Source organism: Parasteatoda tepidariorum, chromosome 9 (assembly GCF_982258835.1).
Source record: "Parasteatoda tepidariorum strain Cologne lab strain chromosome 9, Ptep-v5.0, whole genome shotgun sequence".
In the NCBI taxonomy this organism is placed as follows: domain Eukaryota; kingdom Metazoa; phylum Arthropoda; class Arachnida; order Araneae; family Theridiidae; genus Parasteatoda; species Parasteatoda tepidariorum.
The window spans coordinates 96,694,864-96,721,963 of NC_141763.1; the positions used below are offsets into that span (position 1 = coordinate 96,694,864).

Consider the following 27,100-nt stretch of genomic DNA (forward strand, 5'->3'; position numbering starts at 1 on the left):
TTAAATATATATCAAAAAGAACATGAATCAATTTCAGAATTTGTAGCTGCTTTGCAACGTGATATAGTTGAATGCGAATTTTCTGTGAAATGTGACTGTGATAAATCAGTAACAATTGCAGATGTTTTTCTCCGGGCTCAGTTCATTCGAGGATTGCGTGATGACTGGTTGCGCGAACAGGTGCTACAATCAGATTTAATAACTTTCGATGATGTCTTATCAAAGGCGATCGCTCTGGAGGCGTCCAAAATCGAAAGTAAAGAACTCACTCAAAAAGGTTCTCCACGCTCTACTTCTTACGCTTTAAGTGACAATAATAAAGTTTCAAATTTCTCAGCACGTCATAGAAATCGTTCCAGTTCACGATCTAGTTCTCAACGCCAGAAACCAGATTATAGAGCCCTTGGTATTGAAAATCTATGCATCAGATGTGGCAGAAATAATCACCAAGTCAAAGATTGTCGAATTAATAAAACTAAACTAAAATGTGATTCATGCAAAAAAATAGGTCATGTTAGTAAAGTCTGCATTTCAACTTTAATTAAGATGCCACGAAAGTCAATGAATTCCAGTCCCAGACCTTCTCTTCATGCTGTTTCAACTGAAGTACATGATCAAAACATTACATTTGGTGTCAACTCTATTCACAGCTCTTCACCATGCTATAAAGTTATAGATTTATTTGAAGTTTGCCATGACTCTGACAAATATATCGTCTCTGTATACCTCAATGGGAAGCTACAACATTTCGAAGTAGATTCTGGAGCAAAGTTTTCCCTACTTTCACAAACTGATTTTGAACGTTTAAATTTCAATGTGCCCTTGGAAAAATCAAACATTGCTTTTCGTACTTATTCTGGAGATATCATTCAACCCAAGGGGAAAGTGCATGTAAATGTTGCATTTCAAAACAAAAACATTACAGGTGAACTTCATATTGTTCCAGCTGGATGTGCAGCTATTCTAGGCCGTCAATGGATTCGAGCCTTAGAAATCGAACTTTTACAAATAGATGCTAATATATCAAACACTTCAATTCATAAATCACCAGTGTATCAAATCAATCCTCTCAATTCACTTTTGGAAAAATTTTCACACCTCTTTGAAGAACGAGTTGGTTGCGTCCCTCATTTTCAAGTATCACTTCAACTTAGGGATGGAGCAAAAGCCATTTTTACTAGGGAGCGTGACGTTCCTTATGCTCTCTGGGACCGCGTCAATAAAGAATTGGACTCTCTTGAGGCTGATGGAATAATATCCTTAGTGCCTGCGAGTGATTGGGGGTCACCATTGGTTGTCATTCCAAAACCAAACGGTGGCGTTCGATTATGTGTTGATTACAAATGTGGAGTCAATGAACGATTAATTCAATCAAATCATCCAGTAAGAAGGATAGATGATGTGCTTCATAGTCTTCGAAATTCAAGATATTTTTGTAAACTTGATTTATTTAAAGCCTACCTACATTTAAAAGTTGATGAAGATAGTAGCATGATACAGACCATTTCAACATATCGTGGTACGTATCGCATGCATAGGCTTAGTTTTGGAATCAAGACAGCACCATCAGAATTCAATCGCATTCTTTCTCAAATTCTCAAAGGGTTACCAAAAACAGAATCTTACTTTGACGATATTATTATACATGGTGAAACACTTCAAGAATGTACTGAAAATTTAGAAGCTTGCTTACAAAGACTTTCTGACTATGATCTGCACATAAATAAACAAAAGTGTTCCTTCTTTCAAGAGAAAATCGAATATCTCGGACATGTTATTGAATATAATAAGATAAGTAAATCGCCAACAAAAATTCAAGCTGTTCAAGAAATTCCAAGACCATCAAATATTGAAGAAATCAAACGATTTTTGGGACTTGTAACTTACTACTCCCGTTTTATGCCAAATTTTTCAACTATATCATACCCACTTCGACGGTTGCTAAGAAAAAACCAGCCTTGGTTATGGACTGCAAGTTGTGAATCTGCATTCCTGAAACTGAAAAATGAACTTACCAGTGATAGAGTTCTCGTTCCTTTTGATCCTAGTTTACCAATTGTTCTGACCACAGATGCCAGCCCTACGGGAATTGCAGCAGTATTGAGTCACTCTAAACAAGGTGTAGAAAGACCTATTGCTTACGCATCTCGTTCACTTACCAACTCCGAACAAAACTATAGCCAATTAGATCGAGAGGCATTAGCTATTATTTTTGGTGTTACACAATTCTTCAATTACTTATTTGGTAAACATTTCAAACTTATTACTGACAATGAGCCACTAACAAGAATTTTTCATTCTCATAAGGCACTACCACGTATGACTTCAGCACGATTACTTCGCTATGCTTCCTACTTATCAAGTTTTGATTACTCTGCAATTCAAAAAGGGATCTGAAAATGAAAATGTCGATTGCCTGTCTAGAGCTCCAATTCAAAAACCCGAAAACTCAGTCGATAAATTTATAGGGGAAGAAGCAAATCAAATATGTGCCGAAAACATTTTCCAGATTTCAAGTGAAAAAATAACATCTTTAACAATCCAGTCTGAAACAAAGAAAGATCCACAACTCAGCGAAATAATTGAAAGGCTGAACAACAACTCTGAAGATTCAGAATTTACATTGTTTGATGGCATACTTTTTCGAAGAGAAAGAGTAGTTATTCCAAAAAGCTTACGTTCAAACATACTAAAGGAACTTCAGGAAACTCATCTAGGAATAACTAAAATGAAGCAACTGGCAAGGCAGTATGTTTATTGGCCTGCCATTGATCGTGACATTGAGAATTTAGTCAAAGGATGTGAAGCATTGACAAATCCTCCAAAGGTATCTGTCCATCCGTGGGAATCTCCAGCAGATAACTGGGACCGAATTCATATAGATTATGCAGGTCCATTTGAAAATTACTATTTTTTGGTGTGTGTTGATGCGTGTTGTATTTTTTGGTTGTGTGTTGATGCTAAGTCCAAATGGGCAGAAGTCGAAGTCATTAAAGATGCCCCAACTAGTTCAAAAACTATCCTTTTGATAGAAAAAATTTGTTCTTTTCATGGCTATCCACAGGTTATTGTATCTGATAATGCTTCAATATTTCAAAGTGAAGAATTCCATTCTTATTGTTCTAATCGAGGAAAATTTCAAAAATTCATTGCTCCAGGACATCCTGCCACCAATGGTCTTGCAGAGCGAAACGTCCAAACCTTAAAGCAAAAGTTAAAAGCTTCTTTTCTTGAAAAATCCTCAATCCCAAGTAAAGTTCAAAACATATTATTCCGTTATAGAGCAACACCTATAGCTTGTGGACAGTCACCTGCTCAATTATACTTACATAGAAAAATCCGCATACGTTTAAACTCAATCTTTCCTTATCATCCAACACCATCAACAGTTTCCAGTACTCCTGTAAGATCTTTTTCAGTGGGGGAGAGAGTCCAGGTGAGGTTGTTCATAAATAACCATAACGTATGGCAGTTTGGCAAAGTCGTGAAAAAGTATGGTACACGTCATTATTTGATTTTACTAGACTCAGGGCGGCAATTAAAGAGACACATAAACCAATTAAGATCAACATTAATTCCAGAGAAAAAAAAGAGTGTGACTTTTGGCCCAACCCAGTCTTTTGACATTCCTAGACCATCTAAGATCTCCTCACCTACTCAGCCTAGTATTCCAGAACTTCCAACAAATTCCAAACAGGACGTTGTGACAAAACCAAAAAGAAAGAGACAATTACCTACACGCTTTAGGGACTTCGTAATGTCATAAGCATATTTCAAATCTGTTTTAAGTATTTTCAATTAAGTGTATTTTTCAATTATATATGTAACATATTCAATTTTTAAGTAGCTAATGTTTTCAATTAATTGTTATTTCAATTCTAATTAAGTGGGGGAGACTGTTGGGATCTTCCATGTAATTCCACTGGCGCTAGTATCTCGGTTGTGATGTAACTGCAACTGTGTTTACATTGTATGTTTCAGTTTCGATTTCCAGTATGTTCCATTGTTGATGTGTTCTATGTACGTATTGTGAATAAAGTTATTGTTATGTTATAAGTTATCAATATGAGTGCTATCATTGTCAATCATCCTAAATACATATCCCATGCCTTATAATAAACGGTCACAACAATAATGTACCTTCTAAATGCTTATAACTATCATAAACGTAAGTTTTTAAAATCCTTGTTAAAATTAGTAGGGTTAGAGTATTAGTACATTTTTTTTTCAGAAAGATAAAATGAAAGCATAGACAGCATCTAAAAAATCCTTATTCACGTGGCGTTAATTATAGTAAAGGTGAACTTAAAGCAATCAAAAGTGAATTTGTTTATCGAATAAAACTAATCGACATTATCCTGATTGAAAACTTCAATAGCTTCAAAAATATACACATATGAAAAAACAGTCAACCGTTTTCAATACTTTCTAGACGTGAACATAAAGAAACAAAAATGATTTGAAATAGAAACAATAAGTTGCCAATGAAAAAAAATAAAGGTGAGTCACAAAACTAGAAAAACCACAGAAGCCGAGACAGAAAAAAGGATGAAAAACAGAACAAGAAAAATCGCAGTACTGTGAGACAAATCAGGGTAAAATGGGCCGAAACATGTTGATATATTTCTGTAATTTTTGAAACATTTGTGTATTTGTTTTCTATCATGGTCGTTGAGTTACTTGGGATTATTTATTTAAAACTAATAGACGTTATCATGTTTTTCTCGTTAATGTGTGTTCCACCATTTTTCTCCGTTTTTTTTTTACACCAGGCTTGGTTCACTGATTGATTTCATTACACTTCAAATTATAGCGCGTTGTTACATGCAGTTCTTGCACAATTTAATTCTCCATTTTACCAACAAAACAAACTAACATTATTTTTCTATTGGCTAGATTTTTCGGTTCAATTTTTAGAAAGTAATTGCTTGTAAATATTCCAACCCATTAGAAACCAACCAACCAATTATTTTGTTTTATAACATTCGTTGAACAGCCCACGCGATTTTGGGGTTTTTTAATACCAATCGAAGCTTAAACCCGTTCTCCGGGGAATGCTGTAAACTCAAAGTGCGTACATGTGACTATTGGGCGGCTTTGGGGAAAACTCCTCTAGACTAAAAGTCTGTGACTGTGTTCTGCTTGCATTAAAGGAATGAAGGTGTCGATTGGTTTATTCACGCTGGCCTATACCTAGATCAAGACAAAGCTATTCACACCACACCCCTATTCGAAATGACCTTTTTTCTCGTAGCCATGGGACCCTCCATGACACGTGACTGACGCCTGGAGGAGTTCTCCTGAAAACCGTACTGAAACTCAGCAAGAAAAAGGAGGACTCATAAAGGTAGGCTTGGCGACGATACATGGAAACACGTCGGAATAATGGAAACGGGAGGCAAAAGCAACTCCAGAGAAAACCCTGGGTGATGAAGGCTGGGCGCCGAACTTTTTTGACTACCAATGTTCAACTCCGTAGCCTAGTAATTTTGAACCCAATTAATAAAACAAGGGAACTCCTGGATCAAGTACTGGGAGAAATTTGCCTTCGTGATGGACTTTTTGGTGAAGCTAATCCGCATTTGGGTTACATGAGAGGAAAACCACGAAAATCTGAAGGCAAGGGGACTCCAACCCATGACCCATCTACTACTGAGGATATTAATACGTCAGCACAGTGATCGGTGCCAGCCAGGTGCGAAATTCGAATCGACCAGCTTTCGCTGAGGTAAGAACCCGGTTCATCTCATTGGAAGACAAGCGCTCTATTCCCTAAGCCACCACGACTCAACCATCCAGTTAGAAGCAAAACAGTTTTTATAATGTTTCCTAATTCTCACTGCAATCCTATGTCTAAGCGGTCGTGAGTTCGATTCCTGTCGGCCAAAGACTCCCCATGGACAGTACACGCTAAGCTTGTCGAGGTCACAAAATCCTCCAAGTTCCCATAAAAGATCAATATCATTGCGGGTATTGGATTGGGGATTGATCATGCTCTGATTCAGGAAAAAATTACGATCTGTGGATGGATGGATGGCGAGTGAATGTGTCCTCCCAGTAAAACGGGCTGTGACGTATGTGCGTGGCAGAAGTCGAAGACTTACAGAAAACAAGATGGCGCCAATAGAAAACAAGAAGCTCCCCCCTCTGCCTTTTTGGCATACGACAAAAACTACAGCCCCTTTTTTATAAACTGAAAACAAATCATTTTAAAATTTATTTACTAAAAATGACTGAAAAAATATTTTACACACTTTTTAAATCTCACCATTATAAATATAAACATATTTTAGTATTGCTAATAGTTTTTTAAACTTTCCTCGCAAAATTGAGAATTTATTTGATTAATGATTGAGAAAATCAACATTAATAAATGGCCTATACACGGATATTTTGAATTTAATTACGGAGTTGACGTAACGTAAAATAACAAATTACTATCAGTTCAAAGGCTTTTCCTATGCGCTTAGATTTACAATTAGAAACAAGGTGTGCAGATTTCTCTGTTTAATTAATCTCTGTAAAAATTATGAATATATAAATTTATTCGAGTGATTTATGTCATGATCTTTATATAGAGATAAGGAAAAGCTTACATCGCGATAAACTTGAATTTTTTTTTTATTTATATCGAATAATTCACCAGAATCCCGATTATTGTTTGAATTAAAATTTAGCTGCATTTACTATAAATTTATTTGTGACTGATTCAAATTTCGCAATTGGAAAAAAAAATTATTACGGAATAGTTTTGTTTAGTTATCTATTGCGTTTAAAAGAAAAATCAAATAAAATTAATAAAATTTTTTTTACAAATGACGGGAAAAATTTTTCAATAAAATATTTGGAGATAAAAACAAACCGATTAAAATATAAGGTGCGAGCTGTGATCCTATTTTTAATCAGTTATCTCTTTATATTAAATCTTAAGCTATGTCATAATGCTTCGAATGTATCGTTGCTGTTTCAGGTGTTCAACATTACTTTACATTTTGTTTTGCAGCAAAAAATAAATAAATAAATAAATAAAAAATAAATAAATAAATACCTGACTTAGAAATTTGAAATTACGAAGTTGTATAGAAAAATGTATAGTGAGTATGATGGAATAAAAAAACTTAATGTTCGATGATTTAATTTGATAATTTTTAAATGTTACAATTGTAGTAAGAAATAAATTGCGGGGAGCTATGCAGCTCGCAGGAATGCAACTAAGAAGTTAAAATTTGATATGCTAAAAGGAGCATTTATATTTATAAACCTAAACAGAGTTTCTTTTTTTTTTTTTTTTTTTGGAAATATTATTCTGTTCGAAAGATATTGCAATTTTGAGTCATTTTTCTGCAAATTTTCTCCCATTAATTTTTGCTTTAAATAATGATTTTGTATTGTTGTAGAAAGAGTTGTTACCAAATAATGAAGTTTTTAAAAATATAAACGTAATTAAAAATGATTTCCCATTTAAATTGATATACTGACCAAAGGCCAGCGTAACATATAATTAACCACAAAATTTGCTTCTCTTTTATTTTTTGATTGTAATAATTTTTATTTTGATTCTAATAAGTTAATTTTTATTTTTTAAAAGAAACGGTTGATTATATTTCAAATCCAGGTGATTATTTATTTCGTTACGATTTACAATCAACAAAATGTTCTAACACAAAATTACACTGATTATATTGTTTATTTACAAAATGAACATCGTTTTTTTTTTCCCTTCAAAATATCTACTTAACTTTAAAAAAAGTGATAAATGTGAAGAAATTACGGGGGTTGATGATCGAATCGTGCAGAGGTGAAACAACTTAGTATATCAAAAATTATTACCAATTTTAATCATATTGAAGGTTTAGAGAACTTAAATATGTTTAAATTTTTGTGAGATGTGTTTTCAGACATGAAATATTAATTAATCATTTCTAAAAAATATAAAAAAACAAAAATCTTTTTAAAAATTTGTTTCTATAAAAATGATTCAAAGTTTGAAAAGGTTTCACTTTAGTACCTTATTTAAGATTAAAATGTTGAATTTTTTTATTTTTATTCTACATTCAGACTTGGTACAGGCGTGGAAAAATTTTATACTTTTGAATATTTTTTTTATAGAAAATTCTAGTTTCAAAGTTCAATTACTTACTGGATCAGAGTTTTTTCATCTCAGAGTATTTCGTTACTGTTTAATCACAGTTCATAGCTTTTCTCAAAGTGTCAAATAATTAAAAAATTAAATAAAATAAAATAAATGAATAAATAAATAAATAAAAAGATAAAAACAAATTCTAAGCAGGAAATGAACAATGTAATGAACAATGAGCAGGAAATGAACAATTTCTCAAAAAAATGCATTTAAAGGTGTTTTTTGAATGAAATTATTCATTTTCCTTTCGCCAAAATAAAAAAAAAAAGTCCCAGCTTAGGTTATTAAAAGAATAAATTATAATTTAATGCTATCTATACTATGTTGTCGCAATTAATTTTAGCTTTAACTGTGCTTTTAATGCACACAAATAGATTAACTATACAAAAATTATTAAATTTGAAAAAAACGAAACAAAAAACAAACAATCAGTAATTTGGCGAGATTTTTTTGTTTATTTGTATGAAAAACATCAAAATGAATAATTTTATTCCATTTACCACATTTTTTAATTGTGGCGACAGGGATTGTGCAGTCCCTTTAGAGAAGTCTCTTCTCTCTCTATTTGACATTTTAGGTTAAATTTTTTGATATTCGTTTTCTCGGTGTTTATTTTAGCTCTAAACAAACTTTTGATGATAGAATTTCGATAGTACTACAATTTTTTCAAAAAATAAAGTGGAAAATAGCAAGGTCACTTAATCAAAGAAGAAAAAGTTTTTGAAAATCGAATGGGTTGTTTTTCTAAAAACTATACCAAAGTAAATTTTAATATATAACTTTGAATGAAAAAAAAAAGATTAAAAATTGCTTGAATATGTGCACCATAGCAGAAAAAATCAAATTGAAAATCAATTCGTTTTTTTCTTTATCTTTTAACAGAAAACTATGCCTAACTTTAAATATGAATAAAAGCTAACGATTTATATTTTTTGGGAAAAACGCGTTAATATATGCACCATAGCAAAGAGAACGTTTTTTTTCCGTCAGAAATTTATTAAAACAAATTATTGTGGCTAACTTTAATTGTAAATAAAAATCAATTACTCAAGGAATTTGGTAAGAAAAAAAAAACGCTTTAAAGCACTTTAGTGAGAAAAGCAAAAAAAATTTTTTTTTGGAAATTGTTACAGTAGTTTTTTAGAAAATGGCATTAAAATATTATAAAAATTGTCTTAAGCGTGAATTAAAGAAAAAGAGATTTTCTTAATATATATATATATATAGGATTTACATGGGATAGAACACTCAACGTGTCTAAAACTTCGGAGACTCTAGTTTAGGTAAAATAAATCTGAGTGAAAATTAAAAAAAAAAAAATGCTTTCAGAAATAAACTTCAAAATTTACTTTATTTTTCCATGTTTATCAAATTATGTTCAGAAAAATGATGTTGCGAATTCTTAGAAAGTTGAGACAGAGGTCATTTACAAATTCTTTTATAAGTTCGTCATTTCTATTTTAGATTTTTCCTTAAGTTTTCATGTTTCTCAACAGACTTTAACTAATCGCTTAACTTAACCTGACCTTACATCATGGAATCATAATTACCCAATTTATTTAATAAATGCAATATAAATACGAAATACAAGTTTTTATTCATAAGCAATACGTTATTATGCGTAAAGAAATATAATTGAGTATATAATTGAGAGTAATTAAGAATATCGTTGAATATAAAACTTTATGAAAAAAATATGGTCAAAATGACCAGAATATGGAAACATTTACCACTTTTTGACTTCATGGAACACCAAAAAAAAGCTAGATAATTTTTACCGAAGTGCTTTGGGAAGGTCTTTGGTAAAATTAACCATAAAATATGATTTTATAATATGTGATAAAATTTGGTTAGCGTAGTAAAATCTGGTAATTTCATAATGATATCTTACATCAAGACATAAAAACCTTTTATTCGATTGAATTGACTTTTCAGTTTTGTGTTCTTTACTTCAGGTAAAAAGAACTATAATTTTGAAAACCAGAATATCTGGTAAAGCGTTGCCATAGAAACGAAAAAACTATAAAATGAATGGTTCAAATATCGTATATTTTGGTTTTTTAAACCAGGATAATGATTTTTAATTTTTACCAGAAATGTCATTACTATACTGTTCGGTAATTTTACTAGAATCTTTTTCTCTGCGTTTTAGTTTAAGAGCAATCTGAACGTATTAATGAAATATTTACTTTTTTTAACGCTTGAATTATCATAACTATATTTAAAATTTTTAGTTCTTAAAAAATAGGTGGTAAAGAGATTTTTCCTTTATTGTTTTAGACAATTTTCCTTTTGTAAATTTTAGGAAGAGGTGTTATTAATTGAAATTTTAATTGGCCGAAATGGTCATACGTAAACTTAGTCAATAACTATCATTAATAACTAAATGTATACTAAATGATTATGGACTAAATTTTCGGTTAATCAAAATTTATTGCAAATCTTAGGCATTTTAATCTTGGAATATATTCCAAAATCATGCATAATCCATAAGCCAATGTAATATGGCTTTTAAATTAGATGAATAGTTCACAAAAAACCTTAAACTCTATAAATATTTAAAATTATTTTATAAAAAATAATGTAACAAGTTAACTTTTTCAAATAAGAAAAAATCTCAGAAAAGCTATTTATTAAGATAAGAGAAATGAAAATGTGCATTGGAAAAAATAGTCAAATTATGTTAATTTCATTTTTATAAAAACAAACACATATATTTAATCATTTCAAAACCTATTTACGAAATGTTTGTTTAAAATTGACAATGTATATGTTTCAATAAAATTAACATTTAACAAAGTGAAAATAAAATTAAAATAAATAAATAAATAAAAATAAAAAATTGTATTAAAATTAATTCATTGGCAAACGAAATAATTGCAAATAGTAATGAAAAATTAATTTTTTATTAAAATGTATTCAATGGCAGACGAAATAAATGCAAATGAATATAAAGGAAATAAAAAAAAGAGATGAAAAATCAGACGATTTATTCAATTATTTCAAAGTGAGTTACGCATGCGCACTGGTAATCAGTGGACACAACGGCTAACGTCATGAAAATCAGGTGGGGGAATACCTGAAGGATTATCAAAGACATCATTACTCGTGACTGAAGTATAGCTACCGGATTGGATCGAAAGATTTAGTTTCTGTTTTCATCATGTTTCTGAGACGGTATGTTAAAACTTTTTTTAAATGGGATAAAATAATTTTATAGTCATTACAAATTGTTTTTAAGTTAATAATTTTTTCTCTTCTTTTTCTCAACGATAAAAAAGGATTAAATCTTTGCAAATAATGAAAAGATTTAATCATTTTTTTTTATCGTTTTCAATATGTTTCGTTTTGTATAAATAGTATCGTTTGGTTTTCGAAAACTATCAAGGAAAAAAAATATAATTGAATAAATGAAACATAAATTTATTTTAACTGTAAAAATTGTCAATTAAAAAAATTAAAACAAAGATGAACACACGTTTTACTATAATAAAATATATTATACTTACATGGCAAAACAATAAAATAATTATTTTATACAAATTATACAATCATAATAAATTTTATAACACATATAGAAAAATTTATTTTTATCCAATAATTATTGGTCAACAACATTTTAGGAATTTCGATATTTTTATTGGATTCATATAAATTAATATAATGAAGCTTTTTTTTGAATTATTGTCTTTGCATTATTGAAACTTACTTAATGAAAATATTAAAAACAGTAATAGGATGCATCGCGTAGTAATGCTACTACAATTAATAATTATAAAATTTCACAAGATTAAATTAAAATGCAACCTTCACTTTTTCCTAAGAATTATTTTTTCTCAATTATTATTATTACTATTTTGAGATGATGAAAATAAAAACTTTTAATGATAGCTTTGCCAGGAAATCAGAAGATTTACATCGGAAATAGCTGTTGGCTTTTGTTGTTTACTTCAATTTATTTTTCTTTGTAAAAGTAGCGGAAATTCTAATATAACCGATTTGCTTATCGTACTTATATTTTCCTGCACATTTTAGAAAAAAACTATCCTTTATATAGTTTTAAGTATTCTATGGGCAGGGAAGTAAATAAAATGATGTCTTATTATATATATTTTCAATTACTCTGATCAAAGGAACTTATTTCACTTTTATTATTTTCATAATTGGATATTTTAGACGATACATTATAAATTCGAGGGATGATTTTTAAAGAGGTTCGAATAAGGAAGAATGTATTTCGTATGACGAATCTTTTAATTAATATTATACTTATATTTTCATTGAGGTGTGTGTGTGGGGGGGGGGTTACAATATAAGATTTTTATAGTATATAGTAAGGTAGCCTAAATCGTACTACTTTTCACATTTAAATTTTTATCAATCACACACTACTGACAATTGTATTTGAAATATTTCAGTAATAAAATAAAATAATATGCTCGTATGTGTGTGTTAAATGGGTGGTGGTTGACTTCATAGGTGAATGTTGAGAATCACATAGTCGCTATGGTAAATGTTCGAAATATAATGCTAGGTCTAGTTAAGGACCACTGCTCGGTATATATTTGCCCGGTATGCGCTACATCCATGTTTTTTTAAGGTCAAGTGCCACTCCCCAGAGACATAATTTGTTATGGAAACATGAAGGATTTTGTGACCCGACAGATTTAACGTGCACCAGTCACCATTTACTACATGGGAAGTCTTCGGCTGGCTGGATTCGAACTCCCGTTCTCGCGAACGTTGAGTCCAGCATCTTGCCAACCAGGATGTCCCAACATGCAAAACTGATTAATTAAAATAAAAACTTAATGCAAGTACATAGTGATTCGTTTCTCCTGCATGAATCAACACTTGAAAAAAGCTTCCTAATTTATCCACAAGAGCGTTCTGTATTTATTGCTTCATTAGAAATTGTTAGCACGATAAAATAGCCCATATAAAAATGAATAATTTTTTTTTCTTCAGAATTTTGAATAGAATTTTTATTTTATAATTTCAAATAATTCACAATACAATATTTTTGTTTGAAATATACTGTATTATAAAACTGAAAAATTATGAAGCAAACATTAGTTTGAGCTTGGATAAATTTAATGCATTGATTATTCAATCGGTTTAAATTATATATATTTTGGGACTGACAATTATCATTATTTAGCTTTTTCATAAGCTGATTGGGAATAAAAATGATAAAATTTGGTTCACCCCCCTATTCTCTCCCGTATGCTTACATATTTTTTTCAACTTTCCTTTCTCAGTTGCAAATGTCAATCATTTAATAAATGAAATGCGGAAAATCGATCGTGATGATTTTAAAAGTTTTTCAAGTTGCACTTCTCAATCGAAAGAGAAATATTCATGATATGTCAAAAGTTTATTTAGAAATGCTCAATAATGAAACGCGTGTAATATGAGTGGAGTTCGGTCTCTCGACTACATCATTCAAAACAGCTTTCGATTATTTTTCAGAATACTTTGTTTACGCAAATTGGCAATCGTGGACTTTGTTCGTTGATGGTAAATTTTTAAAGTAACTTTTGGTGTTCATAAAGTTATTTTATTAAGTTACTTTAGTCTACAGCAGGTGTCTCCAAAATGGTCCACATGGACCCCTGGTGGTCAATTCGATTTAAGGGGTCGATAAATGTATACCGGTGCCATTTTGTCGCAAGGATTGGGATTTTTTATGTGATATAATATATAAAGGGGTAGTAAATAAATATTTCAGAGAGGAAAAAAACAATTAATATAACGAATCATTAGTAACGTAACGAATTACTATTGAGGAAAGTGAGATGGGAGACAGTAAACCTGTTATGTTGTCGGAAGAAGAAGCAGAGAGGAGTTTGAAAGCTACTTTTAATGACATCTCTGAGTTGGAGCAGACCATCAAACTGGTTTCGATGCTTTCTATCCCCCCTTCCTGACTAATTGTTAGACACATTTTGATGACGTTTTGTTTCTTCCTCGCGTTAATAAGAGTTTGCGATCCATGCTATTTGTTCTTTTTTAACTTCATTTTCGTCTTGAATGAATGTCTTGAACCATACATAAAAGGTAGTCAAAACAGAACACCCAATATTTTTTTTAATGTTTTTTTTTTGTCAATAAAAATTTTACAATCGGCTTGGATTAAATTAATACGCGCCGACGTCTGCAAAACTCCCAGTCTGCATTTTGGTTCGAATTCAGGCCCGTCCATCTCACTTTCATAAAAACGTGCTAAAATTCAAACAATTTTATTGTCAAATAGAAAAACAAAAGATCTTTCAAGAGAAGGAGTTGTTAAAATCTCGAATCATCCAGAGGCTATTTCACATTAGATATCAGTCGATATGGTTTAAGATTTAATTCGCTCTCATCAAAAGCTCATCAGAAACCTAATCTATAATGAATCACCGCTTAAAGCAGTAAATTTAAATAAGTCAATGGACCACTCGCCTTTTTCATTTGTCATGACGTCATCGTGACATAGGCAACTGCAAATGAGACTTGATAGATAATAAAATATCAACCTAACAGCAAATGTATTCGACTCAATAATGGTGGGAAAGGATTATGTTACATAGATTTTAATATGGGTAATGATATCATCTTTCAAGTTGGGACCGCTATTTAGGTTTTCGTAATAAAATGTTTTAAAATAAGAAAACAAAATCCCGGGAACGTGTGTGGATTTTCGATGTTGAAAGAAGTGACGAAAAACAATAGCCCGCCTTTTTTAGTTTCGGTCTTGCAAAAATAAAATGATTTTCTCCTTTATAGTCCATTTGAAAAACTTAGTTCGTTGTCTTTCAAAACAATTTTGATTTGTTACTTTCTGCTCTTTAGTTAAGTTTTACTTTACATTGAAAAGAGGGCGAAATTTCGATTGACAATAAAATGGTGCTAAGTTTTGTTTGCATCACTTAGAACAGCGGATCCCAAACAGTGTTCCGCGAATTGTAAGGGCTCCGAGAAAGAGTTTAAATAGTTCCGTGAATTAGTACTTTTTATAACCAGCAATGTGTTTTGAAACCTCCAATTATATTTAGATATTGTCGGCCATTAAGGTAAAGGGTGGGCGCTTCTTCTTCTTGTCTAGTGGCGCCACCTAGGGCCAAGAATTCGACTTCTAACACACAAACGTCACACCCGTTTATAAAGCGGGTCCATTCATACAACCACAGATCGTAATTTTGACCTGAACCAGAGAACGAGCCATCTCCAATCCAGTACCCCCAGAGATTTAATTTGTTACAGGAACATGGAGGGATTTGTGACCCGAAGATTTAGCATGCACCAATCGCTAAACGGGAAGTCTTAGGCCGGCTGGATTCGAATTCCCGTTCTCAAAAACTTGAGTCCAGCGCCCTACCAACCAGGCTATCTCGGCTCATTATATTTAGATCTGACCAACGATTCATAATTTATTTAATCTTTTGGTTGCATATATGAATCAAATAAAATGCTAATGAAATGTATAATATTTCCTATCACACTTTTCAAATAAAAAAAACTTGACTCTTTAATAAAGAAATATGTTTTTCTAATATCCATTTTCAACATGTATAGCAGTTCTTTAAAGTTCTCATTTTGATGTAAACCATAATTCAGCTTATTTTATTCATATATTATATTATTTTCTGCTTATATGTATACACCAAAAATAAATTCATAACTAGATTGGATGTGGCACAAGTACTGCAAATTAAACTGCAAATTAAAATGGATAATTGTTTTTATTACTAGATTAGATTTACAATTGAGGGCCAGAACGGTCTTTTTTCCCAAAAATGACGGTTGGATCACCATCTGTTTCATTTTGAGGCGATCTAAATTTTGACAAATCAAAAAAGTGTAAAATTGGTTCTCCCCGAGAGTTATTACACTTTGAAGATGGGCCATGCTGGGGAAAAAACGGTTCTTGACCATGCGTAGGCAAAGCGAACAAGATAACATCAATGTTTCACGAGTGTGCATTCGCGTTTGAAAGTGTGACCAAAGTGATTAATTATTTTTCATAATGAGTAGTTTAAATATTAGTTATACGTGATTTTAAATACGTAATTTCTATTAAAGCCCATTTGCAACCACTGGGTCATTTTCATTGCGTCCATTGGCGGACCTACGAAGATTCCTACCCATCAAATTCGAAAAATTAGTTGCGTTAGAACCGTATTTCTTTTCTAAGCCAACGTTAAAAGTGGTTGCCGAGAATCGTTACAAACTACTGTTTCCCCCCCCCCCTTTTGGATCGCACTACTTACTGCACTACTTTTAAAAAGAACTAACTACAAACTATTAAAACAAAGTAGCGACTACAGTAGTTTCACTGATTGTAGTGCCCTACTTCCGACCACTGATTGTGAGTATGTGAATGATCAGAAACAGACTGGTCAAAAAACTGTTTAAGTGCCACAATATTGTTTGTGTAAAAATTATGCCAATAGTCCAAACTGTTAACAATACTAGTAATGATCCAAACTGTTAACCTTAGTACCGCGATGAAACACTGAAATATTTACCGGACCTTTGAGTGAACGAGTTGAGAAACGCTGATTTAGAATATGTTCGGCCGGTTAAAAATCCTTGATGTGGCCTTTTGGTTTAGGAGGTCGGAGACCTCTAGTCTACATCTTTCATATAAAATACCTATTTCGACTGTCAAAGTGTCAAATCGTGCTTAAAATTTTTTCTGAAAAAAGGAAGGTTTAAAAAGAATTAGCCCAGATTTATGCTTTTTTAATTGCTTCGCAACTCCACGAAACATTCAAAAAATCAAAACTATTCAAATAATAAAGTTAACTGAACTACCTTGGTTCGTTCTCCCAGAAGAAATGATGAATAGTTCAGCTGATTAGCATACTTGACATACACGATTATACATCAATCTTGAACAAATTTCGCAATCTAGACATTTTTTTCTTCTTCATGAAAATGAAACTGGATTGCTGAAATGCTATAATCTTTTTTAACCTTATTCAAACAAATACAAAAGTAAAAGATGAGGGTATTCTTATACCTCTCTTATTGTAGTTTCTTAAGTTTTTGAATATCAAGTAAAAGAAAAGTAATTTAAAAGAAGAGGAATTACAAATATCAATATGAAGTATAGAAAAATAATTCTTTTTTTAATATTAGGCCACAACCATGACAGAAAAGAGTAATTTTCGGACTGGGTGTGTTCAAGCAACTTAAAATCTTTGCTATCAAAATATTTGCAAGTCAGTATACTACTCAAATTCAACCTAGCAATTTAAAGTGATTTTTTTTCTCATCTGTCTTATCATCTTTAGTTTTGGAATTTGTTTTTTGATGTGGTGACAGAAATTTTTAACATATTTCATTTAGTTACCAAGATCAGAGTGGCAACTGTTAATACATATTTTGTTTAATACATATTTATACATATTTTATTTATTCATACATTATTTTATTTAATAAGCGGCATCAAACAATCGATCCATGTCGGATTCGAAGCTGCATCATTGCTCAATTCCTATTTATTAATCCAACCCAGAAAACAAGGGAACACTCGTTGTAAGCATTGGTACAAATTCACAATCGTTGAGGAGTTTTTGAGTGAAAGTAACCAGATATTGCGCAACTCGGAGAGGAAAAGCAATTTATTTATTCAAATTTCTTGCGACAAAATGCTCTGCCATCTTGAAAAAGAAAGTGTTGTAAATAACTATTATAAATTTGTAATTAAAAAATCAACTGACATCTACAACAAATTATGAACTTTAAAACTTCATGACTTTGAACTAAATTATGAATTAAATTGATTTTTTTGGCGTCCGTTGTCGATAGGCCATCTCACCATCTTTAAAGTATAAATTTGCTGACAGGCAGCAGAAAACATTTTACAGGTTTTTTCTTACGCCAGCAGAGAAATCATTTGTCGAATTTTGTAACAAAGTTTGGAATTTTTCAACAAGCTTGTTTCCTAAGCAGAGGGCAGCAAACCATTTAGTACTACCTCCTTCATTATCCTCTAATTAAATTTTCAACTCGTTGTTTATTTTTAAGACACCCAGAAGCTACAGTTTTTGATTAGCTTTTAAGGAGATCAAATTTCCAATACCTGCATCAGAATTTTTCTTGCCTTCAAAGTTGTGTTCAAAATTACGAGTCCATGAAAAAAATTACGTTACTGATTCAAATCTACTCACGTAATTAAAATGTTCATCGATGCGTGATATATATGCATAAAATAATGATGTTTCAATTTAAACTTTTCTTGAAAATATTTGGCATTTTAATTATAGTTAACACCGATTATACATACTCCTTTATACGCTCTTTATTACGATTAATGTGTTACAAAAAGTCCACCCCAAATATCAAAATAGTACACAGCTTAATTGGGTATAATATGAAAAAAACACAACTACTTCGATTTAGTAGGAACAACATATGACGCAATGCTAAACGAATGGAATTTAGTTGTTGTTTATTTAGTTATTGTTATTAGTAGTTGTTGTTATTTGTTTTAGTTGTTGTTGTTTATTTAGTTGTATTTAGTTTCAATAACTTTTCTTTATAATGCAATAAAATCAGGCGAGCAGCTATTTAAACGATCGAACACTTCGTTTGTTTATTTGTGGCTTGAAGTTAGGCTCGCAGAAAATGCCGTTCATGGGTTAAATTTAGTAGGAACAACACAACCTGTGACGTAGGCTATATTATACCCAATTTTAAAAATGTGAAGTAACTTAATTAAATTATTTTTTCTCAAATAAATCAAAACGTGAAAACAAAATTAACAGCTAACGATTTTTTAAAAATTTGGTTGTGACATAAGTATGAAACCCCCTATTTATTTTTTCAAAATCTTTTGAGTTTCCAAAATCGTTTTATTTTTTCTTTGAAAATAACTATTTGTAAAATTGGTTGAATTTGTAAGCGATTGCATCGCAGTCCATGAAACGCAAACGGTAATATATTATAAACAAACTGAAAATATAATTTATTTGTTTTCTCATTTCACAGTTACATGGTACACAGCTTAATTTTAAAAATGTGAAGTAACTTAATTAAATTATTTTTTCTCAAATAAATCAAAACGTGAAAACAAAATTAAGTTAGTTTTATACAGCTAACGATTTTTTAAAAATTTGGTTGTGACATAAGTATGAAACCCCCTATTTATTTTTTCAAAATCTTTTGAGTTTCCAAAATCGTTTTATTTTTTCTTTGAAAATAACTATTTGTAAAATTGGTTGAATTTGTAAGCGATTGCATCGCAGTCCATGAAACGCAAACGATAATATATTATAAACAAACTGAAAATATAATTTATTTGTTTTCTCATTTCACTAAAAAATTCACAATGCTACGCGGAAAATAATTATCTGAGCTAGTAATTCGAAAAACTCGGTTTTTAAAGGCTCTGGAAGGTCGAAACGTGAAATATGTAAGATAATTAAACGTTCTAAAACTGCTGTTCATAATTTTTTTTTAAGAAAAAGAGATTCTTATGAAAAGTATAAAAGATCCGGAAGGAAAAGTGAAATATCAGCTCGGAATAATTCGATGCATTTTCGAACTTGCAAGAAAACAGAACTTGTCTGCTCATAAAATAACTTAGAAGACTAGTAGAACGATCTCCCATATAACAGTCTGGATCAAAAAAGTTTAAGATCAAATTCGAAATGTTGCTCTACGAAAATTAAAAAGCGAAACATAAAAAGAGACAAATGAGGTCAAGACTTGGGTTGCTGCTTGGAGAAATATTAATTTTTTCCAACGAAAAGAAGTTCAGTTTCAATGACCGGATGGTAATAATTAATATGGACATGATTTGCAAAAAGAACTTTGTGATTTCGTCGGTAGACAGACAGACCTACAGCGAATTTCTGGAAAAATAGACAATAGTTGTTATCAACATCTTTTTTACCAACACATTATAGCTTTTGGTCTTCATGGATCAGACCAGAAATTTCAGCAGGACAATGCGCAATGTTATATGTCCTAATCAACTAAGAATGGGTTTCTTTTGCAAATAACCGTTGGAAGTAGTTATCATGAATAAATGGGACAAAGTTACTAACACTTTGCTTGTAAACGTGGTTGAGTCGATGAAAAATCGAGGCTTTGAAGTTATTCAGAAATATAAAGAATCAACATTCTTTTAATTTTGTAAAATGTTCATTTTAACGGGTGGTAATAATTTTTCAAGAGATATTTAGGGGGGTAAAATTTGGATTTTGTTGACAAAATATTTATATTTAAATATATCTATAAAAAATAATGAGCATATAGCTTGTTTTTCATTCATTTTCACCAACGTAATTTAATTTTGGAAAATTTATATTACTTAAAACCACAGTGATCTCATAATTTTATTGTACTCTATAGTTCGTTAAAACACCTTTTTTTTTTCAGTGGTGTTTTACCTCATCTTTAAATTGTTACACACATTTGGAATAAATGGAAGCCGTATCCAATAATTTATTAATATTAATTTTCATGCCTTCGGAACATTAATTATGAAATCCAGCAAACATTTTATCGTAATTAATTATTATTGATTTTTTTATAATTATTTTTTTTAAATATATATAAGTATCATCGAATTTTCTAACGCATTTAATCTATTTCATTTTCTTACCTTGAACTTAATGTTAGGGCGGTTGAAAATCAAGTTCAGATGTTTCAAAAATAAAAATTAAAATTTTCAACCCACGGTCAAGATCTCTCCCACTCCTTCTTTGAAGTCTCTATGTTTCTTACTTAACTTCCCCCTCCACTCTTTTTTACTTCACTTCCCCCTCCCCTACTAGTTTTATTAGAATATTAGATAATGTATTTTTACTAAAATAATAAATTTGTTATAACTACGTGCATAATGACCAATAATTTATGCTTCAAAATTTTATTCTATTACGCATAACCTACTAAAAATGTCGAAATAGTTTACAATTTAAAAGTATTTGCTATGAGCCGTTTATATATGCATTCGTTCGGGACATCTATCATACTGAGATTAACCCGGCACAAATTATTATCATTATTTTTTTCATGATGTATTATTTTAATACTTTTTACAAAATTATTTATGCCCTTTTTGAAATAATTGTAAAATTCGAGACCGTTTTTCAAAGCAGAGAAAAGTCATACTGCCATCTATATATTGAATATCAAACTAATATATTAGAGAGAAAAGACTAAATATTAGAAAAACACTATAAAATTTAATATAAGAAAACTATGCAGTAGTAGTGCTCTATTTACTTCGCACTAGAGCTGCACAACTGTCCGGGAAACATCCGAAGACATTCCATCACAATCTTGATCCTCTGCAGAGAAGATGGTTCTTCCTCTTTGAGAACCCGAGGATGACCTAACCGAGAAAAAACAATAATTGAACTATAGTTATTAACTATAGTTTTAAAACTCTGGTGAAGAAAACCATTATTAAATTTCGCACTGTTTTACAAGGCTAAGTTTTAACCGCTCTCTAGCAGTTCCAGAAAAATTTATTTAATGTTGGACCATAACATTGTCATTTTAACCACAATATCTAGCAAAGTTGCCACAGCCTTAATGAGGTCTTAAATTGAACTGTATTTCTACTCAAGTTAAACCATACCATTGGACAAAGTTTAAATTGGAATGGAACCATGTTATTGTACAAAATTCAATTTGTACAATAATATGGTTCAATTTGATACTTTAATAGAATTGTAGCAAATGTTAGCGAAATTGTAGTTCAACATGATTAATACTGGGTATTCGAAAGCCAGAGATGAAAATCATGGTAACAACATATTTGTCGAAAGGATTTCTAGGTATTCCCAAAATGATTCGCAATCAAAATTAAATGTTTGAAGGAAAATATTCCAAACGAATGTTAGATATTTTATAATGATCTTATATATCCCATATTATAATGCACAAAAGTTTTTAAGAGCATGTAGAAACTTCCTTCTGTGTTTTAGAAATTTTTGTTTTGAATAAACCGTCTTGAGCAGCGTGGAGAATGTATGAAATGACTGGTATACCGTTCAAATCTGTCAACGTTTTGTAAGACAGGTGAAAACGTTTTTCTTTCTCTCTCCGTTTTGCCTCCTTAAAATTAAATTGAGTAAAATACTTTTTTGAGATTTTATTTTAAGTTCGTTTGTCTGAAACATGTGTTAAGATCTTATTTAATAAATGAACTCAACTATACAACTATGACTGCGATTGATGTTTGACCATTTATAATTAAACACCATATTAGAGAAGTACTGGGCCACAAAATTTTGTCGAGTTTGGGTATCCGGAGAAAATGAAATCTCCTACCCGGCCGGTTTTGGGTATTTGACTAAATTTATTTTGCTACACGGCCGATTCCGGATACTTGCTAAAACTTGAATACAATACCCGGCCGGTTATTAAAATATTTATGCAAAAAATATAAAAAAACGAATAATATTCTATTGAACCAATATTTTACTAGTTATAGTTCTACGGAAATTTATTGCGCGTCTATATAAGTAGATATCAATGTAATTCTCCGTGTAAAAGTATTCCGGGTAGTAAAATTCTTTTGGAATATCTGGTTAATAAAAATCTGGCTGGGTAGGCAGGGTACCCGGTACATCCTTATAACATTTGTTTTTCCAGAAATTTTAAATTATTTTCTGAATTTAACATTGTTAAAATGTTTTGGTGTATTTAAGTGTAATAACAATCAGCAAAAACTTCTCAACTAATCTGATAGTCTTAAGCTTTTTCACAAAGCAATTTAATTCTTTTTTCTATTCATCAGTGCTTGAAATTCAGCTTGTCTCATAACATATTCAAAGAAATTTGACAAAGTGTTCTGGAAGTAAATGGCAAAGTTTTGAAAATGAAAATTTTGTAAGAATTCATTCATGAAAATTACTAATTTGTTACGACTACTTGCCTAATCGGCTTTTGACTAATGACTACAACGAAAACAATGTTTCCATTCAAATAGAAATAGCCGTATCTCCATTCTTTGGCATATGTAATTTCGAAAACAATGCAGTCATTGAAAGATTAATTTCAAAAATCTACTACTGCCTGATAAGTTTTATTAATAACTTTCTCATCATTTTCAAAGTCATTTTTTGTTTACCTTGCAGGCTATGATGGAAAGAAAAGGAAATTCTGTCGGGGGTTCAAAACAATAACGAGTTTTTTTTCTTTCTCTTCCATTAACCATACCCATCAGGCGATAAATATTCAACAGTTTTTCAGCAATATTTGTTTAACCACTGACGGTGAAGTCGAAGGACGAGATGCAATAGAATCATTTGACGTAGTTCCTACTATTCGAGGAAATGTTTGTTTTTTAAATAGTTTTTTTCCGTAAGCCGCACATCCGTAGTAATTAGTATCACATTACGCTTTGTCAAGATTCATTCCGTAGAACACACACCTGTGACCAGTCAAAAGGTCGAGAACGCCCCCAGAAATGCCACGTTTTACTAAACGATTCATTTGTTGAATATCGTCCATTATTTAGCTGCAATAGGCAGTTTTGCTCTCCTTGAACTGGGTCACGGTGATTGGTTCAAGGTCCACGTGATATCATCGGACTCATCCCGATGCCCAATCATAATTGAAGAATTTTTTAGAAATAAGTTTTTTTTTACGAGGCACATGTTAATGACAGTTATTTGATTGATGCGGAAGTAGTGAAAAAGGTAGGGTCGTTCACTGTAATTGGAGAAGGTTAAAGAAACGATTTATTGTATAGGTTGTTTTTGTCCATTTAAAAAAAAGGGGGAAATGAGAAGAAAAAGTTAAAAATTATACCAAACGGGAAGAAATTTCTCTGTTGGAAAGTTGAACGTTAGTTTCCGCTGTATCACATTCATTGCAATGTTGTTAGTATTGCAATGAATGTGATACAGCAGTAACAGTTTTTTACATTTAAAACACTTAACTTCAATGGGTCCGTTCAAATATAACGTGAGGGGCTTCGGAATGGGAGGTCATGGGACCTCCCAAAGTTTGTCACTATTCGGCAAATATTGTTTGGCGCAGTGGTCGGAAGTAGTGCATTTCAAGTTGTGGAACTACTGTAGTCGCTTTTTTTTGTAGTGTAGTGTGCTTTTTTTTCCTTCTGCAGCTGAACTTTAACAGAAAATAAATTACGTCAAGCATAACTAATATTAAACTAGCCATTACGATAAATAGATAATTTATCACTTCGGTCACTCTTTCACATGCGAATGCACGCCTCGTGGAGCACGTTATTTTAAAGAAATGGACCTTATTTTCGATTTACTTAATATCTGAGAGGAAATAAAAGAGCATTAAACGATTAAAAAATTGCAATTCTTAAATTAAATATTCGCTGTCGAAAATGGCATAAAAAGTTAAAGGTTAAACGAACAAATTCGAATTTTCTTTTTTAAATAACAAACTGGCTCGTTTAAATATGAATAAATATTTCCTAATTATTCCTCATATATAATGAAAGTATATATCTTAGTCAAAACTATTTTGATCATGAGTGTCAATGAAGTGCACCTGCGGCCAACAAGGTTCGCCTGAACATTATCTCACTAGTTCTTCCTACACTGTCTCCTGGCATAGTCGTCAACCTAGCCCAACAAATTTAGAAATTTGGCAGAAAACTTTTATTACAAACAATACTTTAACCAAAAGATTAATAACAGTATTGAACTTTTTAGCGGATAATGACTATCTTTTATTTTTTTAAATATCATGTTATTTAGGCTGGTGTGGAGCTGGACCAGTGGCCAAGTCCTGGGCTATATGGTTAAGGGTTTTTCATAACCTAGGTTCATGCTCAGGGCTTGGAGGAAAAAAAAAAGTGTCAATGAAGTTCACCAGCAAAGTTCATGTCCTTAAAGTAGTCAAATAGTTACTAAATACTAAAGTAGTTTGCAGTTAACTATATTTGCAATAAAGAAGTTGTTGTAAACTGCAAAAATAATGTAATTTTTCCCACCACTAGTCTGGCCATTCGGCATACTTACAAAATTTGATATTCTCATTTTTATTTATTCATTTTTTTTTAAAGAAACACTCATGAAATTATTACATGTTTATTTGATTAAAAAAAATCATATAAACTGGCTGTACTTTTTCCACGGCTATTTAAAAAATAGCTAAGAAAAAAAGTAAGCTTAAGTATAGTTTAAGATAGTCATTTCACAATTTTGTTTAAAAGAAATCTCATCCATTCCTTGCCATTGTCAATCACTCGTCTTGGTGCTCTTATTTCCGAATACATGTAAGCCAATTTCCTCCGAAATGTAGAGATACAAATTAGCTTAGAATAAAAGCTTTTTGTATCGACCATCGAGAAAATTTGCGAAAACAGTATTTTTCAAACTGGAAACACGTTATGAATGTAGAGCTGAAACAGTTGTTAGTTTAATTTGTTCCAAAATAGAAAATATTCAGTACCTTACTAATATTCTCTGTCTGCTATTGAATTTCTTTACCTTTATCTAATACATGCCCTGCTCTTTGCGGCTTCCTGAATTATTGTTGTGGCTCACGGATTACAAAAGATGGAAGACCTCTAGATTAATATGCTTATTTGTAGACTTTATACGACACCAATTATACTTAGCTCTTTGCGGCTTCCTGAATTATTGTTGTGGCCCACGGATTGCAAAAGATGGAAGACCTCTAGATTAATATGCTTATTTGTAGACTTTATACGACACCAATTATACTTAGCTCTTTGCGGCTTCCTGAATTATTGTTGTGGCCCACGGATTACAAAAGATGGAAGACCTCTAGATTAATATGCTTATTTGTAGACTTTATACGACACCAATTATACTTAGCTCTTTGCGGCTTCCTGAATTATTGTTGTGGCCCACGGATTGCAAAAGATGGAAGACCTCTAGATTAATATGCTTATTTGTAGACTTTATACGATACCAATTATACTTAGCTCTTTGCGGCTTCCTGAATTATTGTTGTGGCCCACGGATTACAAAAGATGGAAGACCTCTAGATTAATATGCTTATTTGTAGACTTTATACGACACCAATTATACTTAGCTCTTTGCGGCTTCCTGAATTATTGTTGTGGCCCACGGATTGCAAAAGATGGAAGACCTCTAGATTAATATGCTTATTTGTAGACTTTATACGACACCAATTATACTTAGCTCTTTGCGGCTTCCTGAATTATTGTTGTGGCCCACGGATTACAAAAGATGGAAGACCTCTAGATTAATATGCTTATTTGTAGACTTTATACGACACCAATTATACTTAGCTCTTTGCGGCTTCCTGAATTATTGTTGTGGCCCACGGATTGCAAAAGATGGAAGACCTCTAGATTAATATGCTTATTTGTAGACTTTATACGACACCAATTATACTTAGTTTCTAAACTGCCATCATAAATTTCTTTAGCATCACATTATTGATTGTCAAATAGTTTATATATGTTGCCGTGAATGACCGAAATTAATAGAATGTCGACTTTCACCGATGAATGTCAACAATCACATAGTCACTTTGGTGAATGTCTGAAATATTTGTTATATCTGATTTGATATTAATTTATTCGTTGATATTGTTATATTTATTTGATATTTTAATATCTGCTGAGGATAGATTAAGAGAAACATCAGCGTTTGGAGTATCGGTAAAATGCATATTGAGCAGTGGCACTTCACCTTAAAAAAATATTGACGTAGAGCATATCGAGCAAATGTATAATGGGCAGTGGCACTTGATTTAGTATACATTTCTGACATTTACTAAAGCGATTATGTGAGTGTCAACATTCACCGGTGGAAGTCAACAACCACCTATTTCGGTCATTCGCAGCAACTATATATATGGTTAAATTAATTAGGTATAATGACGAGCAATTTATTAAATACTGAATAAAATATCCAAGTATAAATTTTACTAACACTTAAAATACAAAATTAATAACTTATAACTGCATCACTTTTTTGAGTCGCTTTTGAAGTCTGTTTATTCTAATATGTAAGAATAGTTGAAGGC

At 31.4% G+C, this 27,100-nt stretch overlaps 1 protein-coding gene across 1 annotated transcript in view; it reads left to right on the forward strand.

Moving 5' to 3' along the window:
- The first annotated feature begins 11,169 nt into the window (after positions 1 to 11,169).
- Positions 11,170 to 27,100, forward strand: part of LOC147804380 (uncharacterized) — a 45,235-nt gene continuing 29,304 nt past the window's right edge. Inside the window, exon 1 of the mRNA XM_016063123.4 lies at positions 11,170 to 11,317. Coding sequence (XP_015918609.3) covers positions 11,304 to 11,317 — 14 coding nt within the window. The 5' untranslated portion in view covers positions 11,170 to 11,303. The remainder of the gene's footprint in view (positions 11,318 to 27,100) is intronic.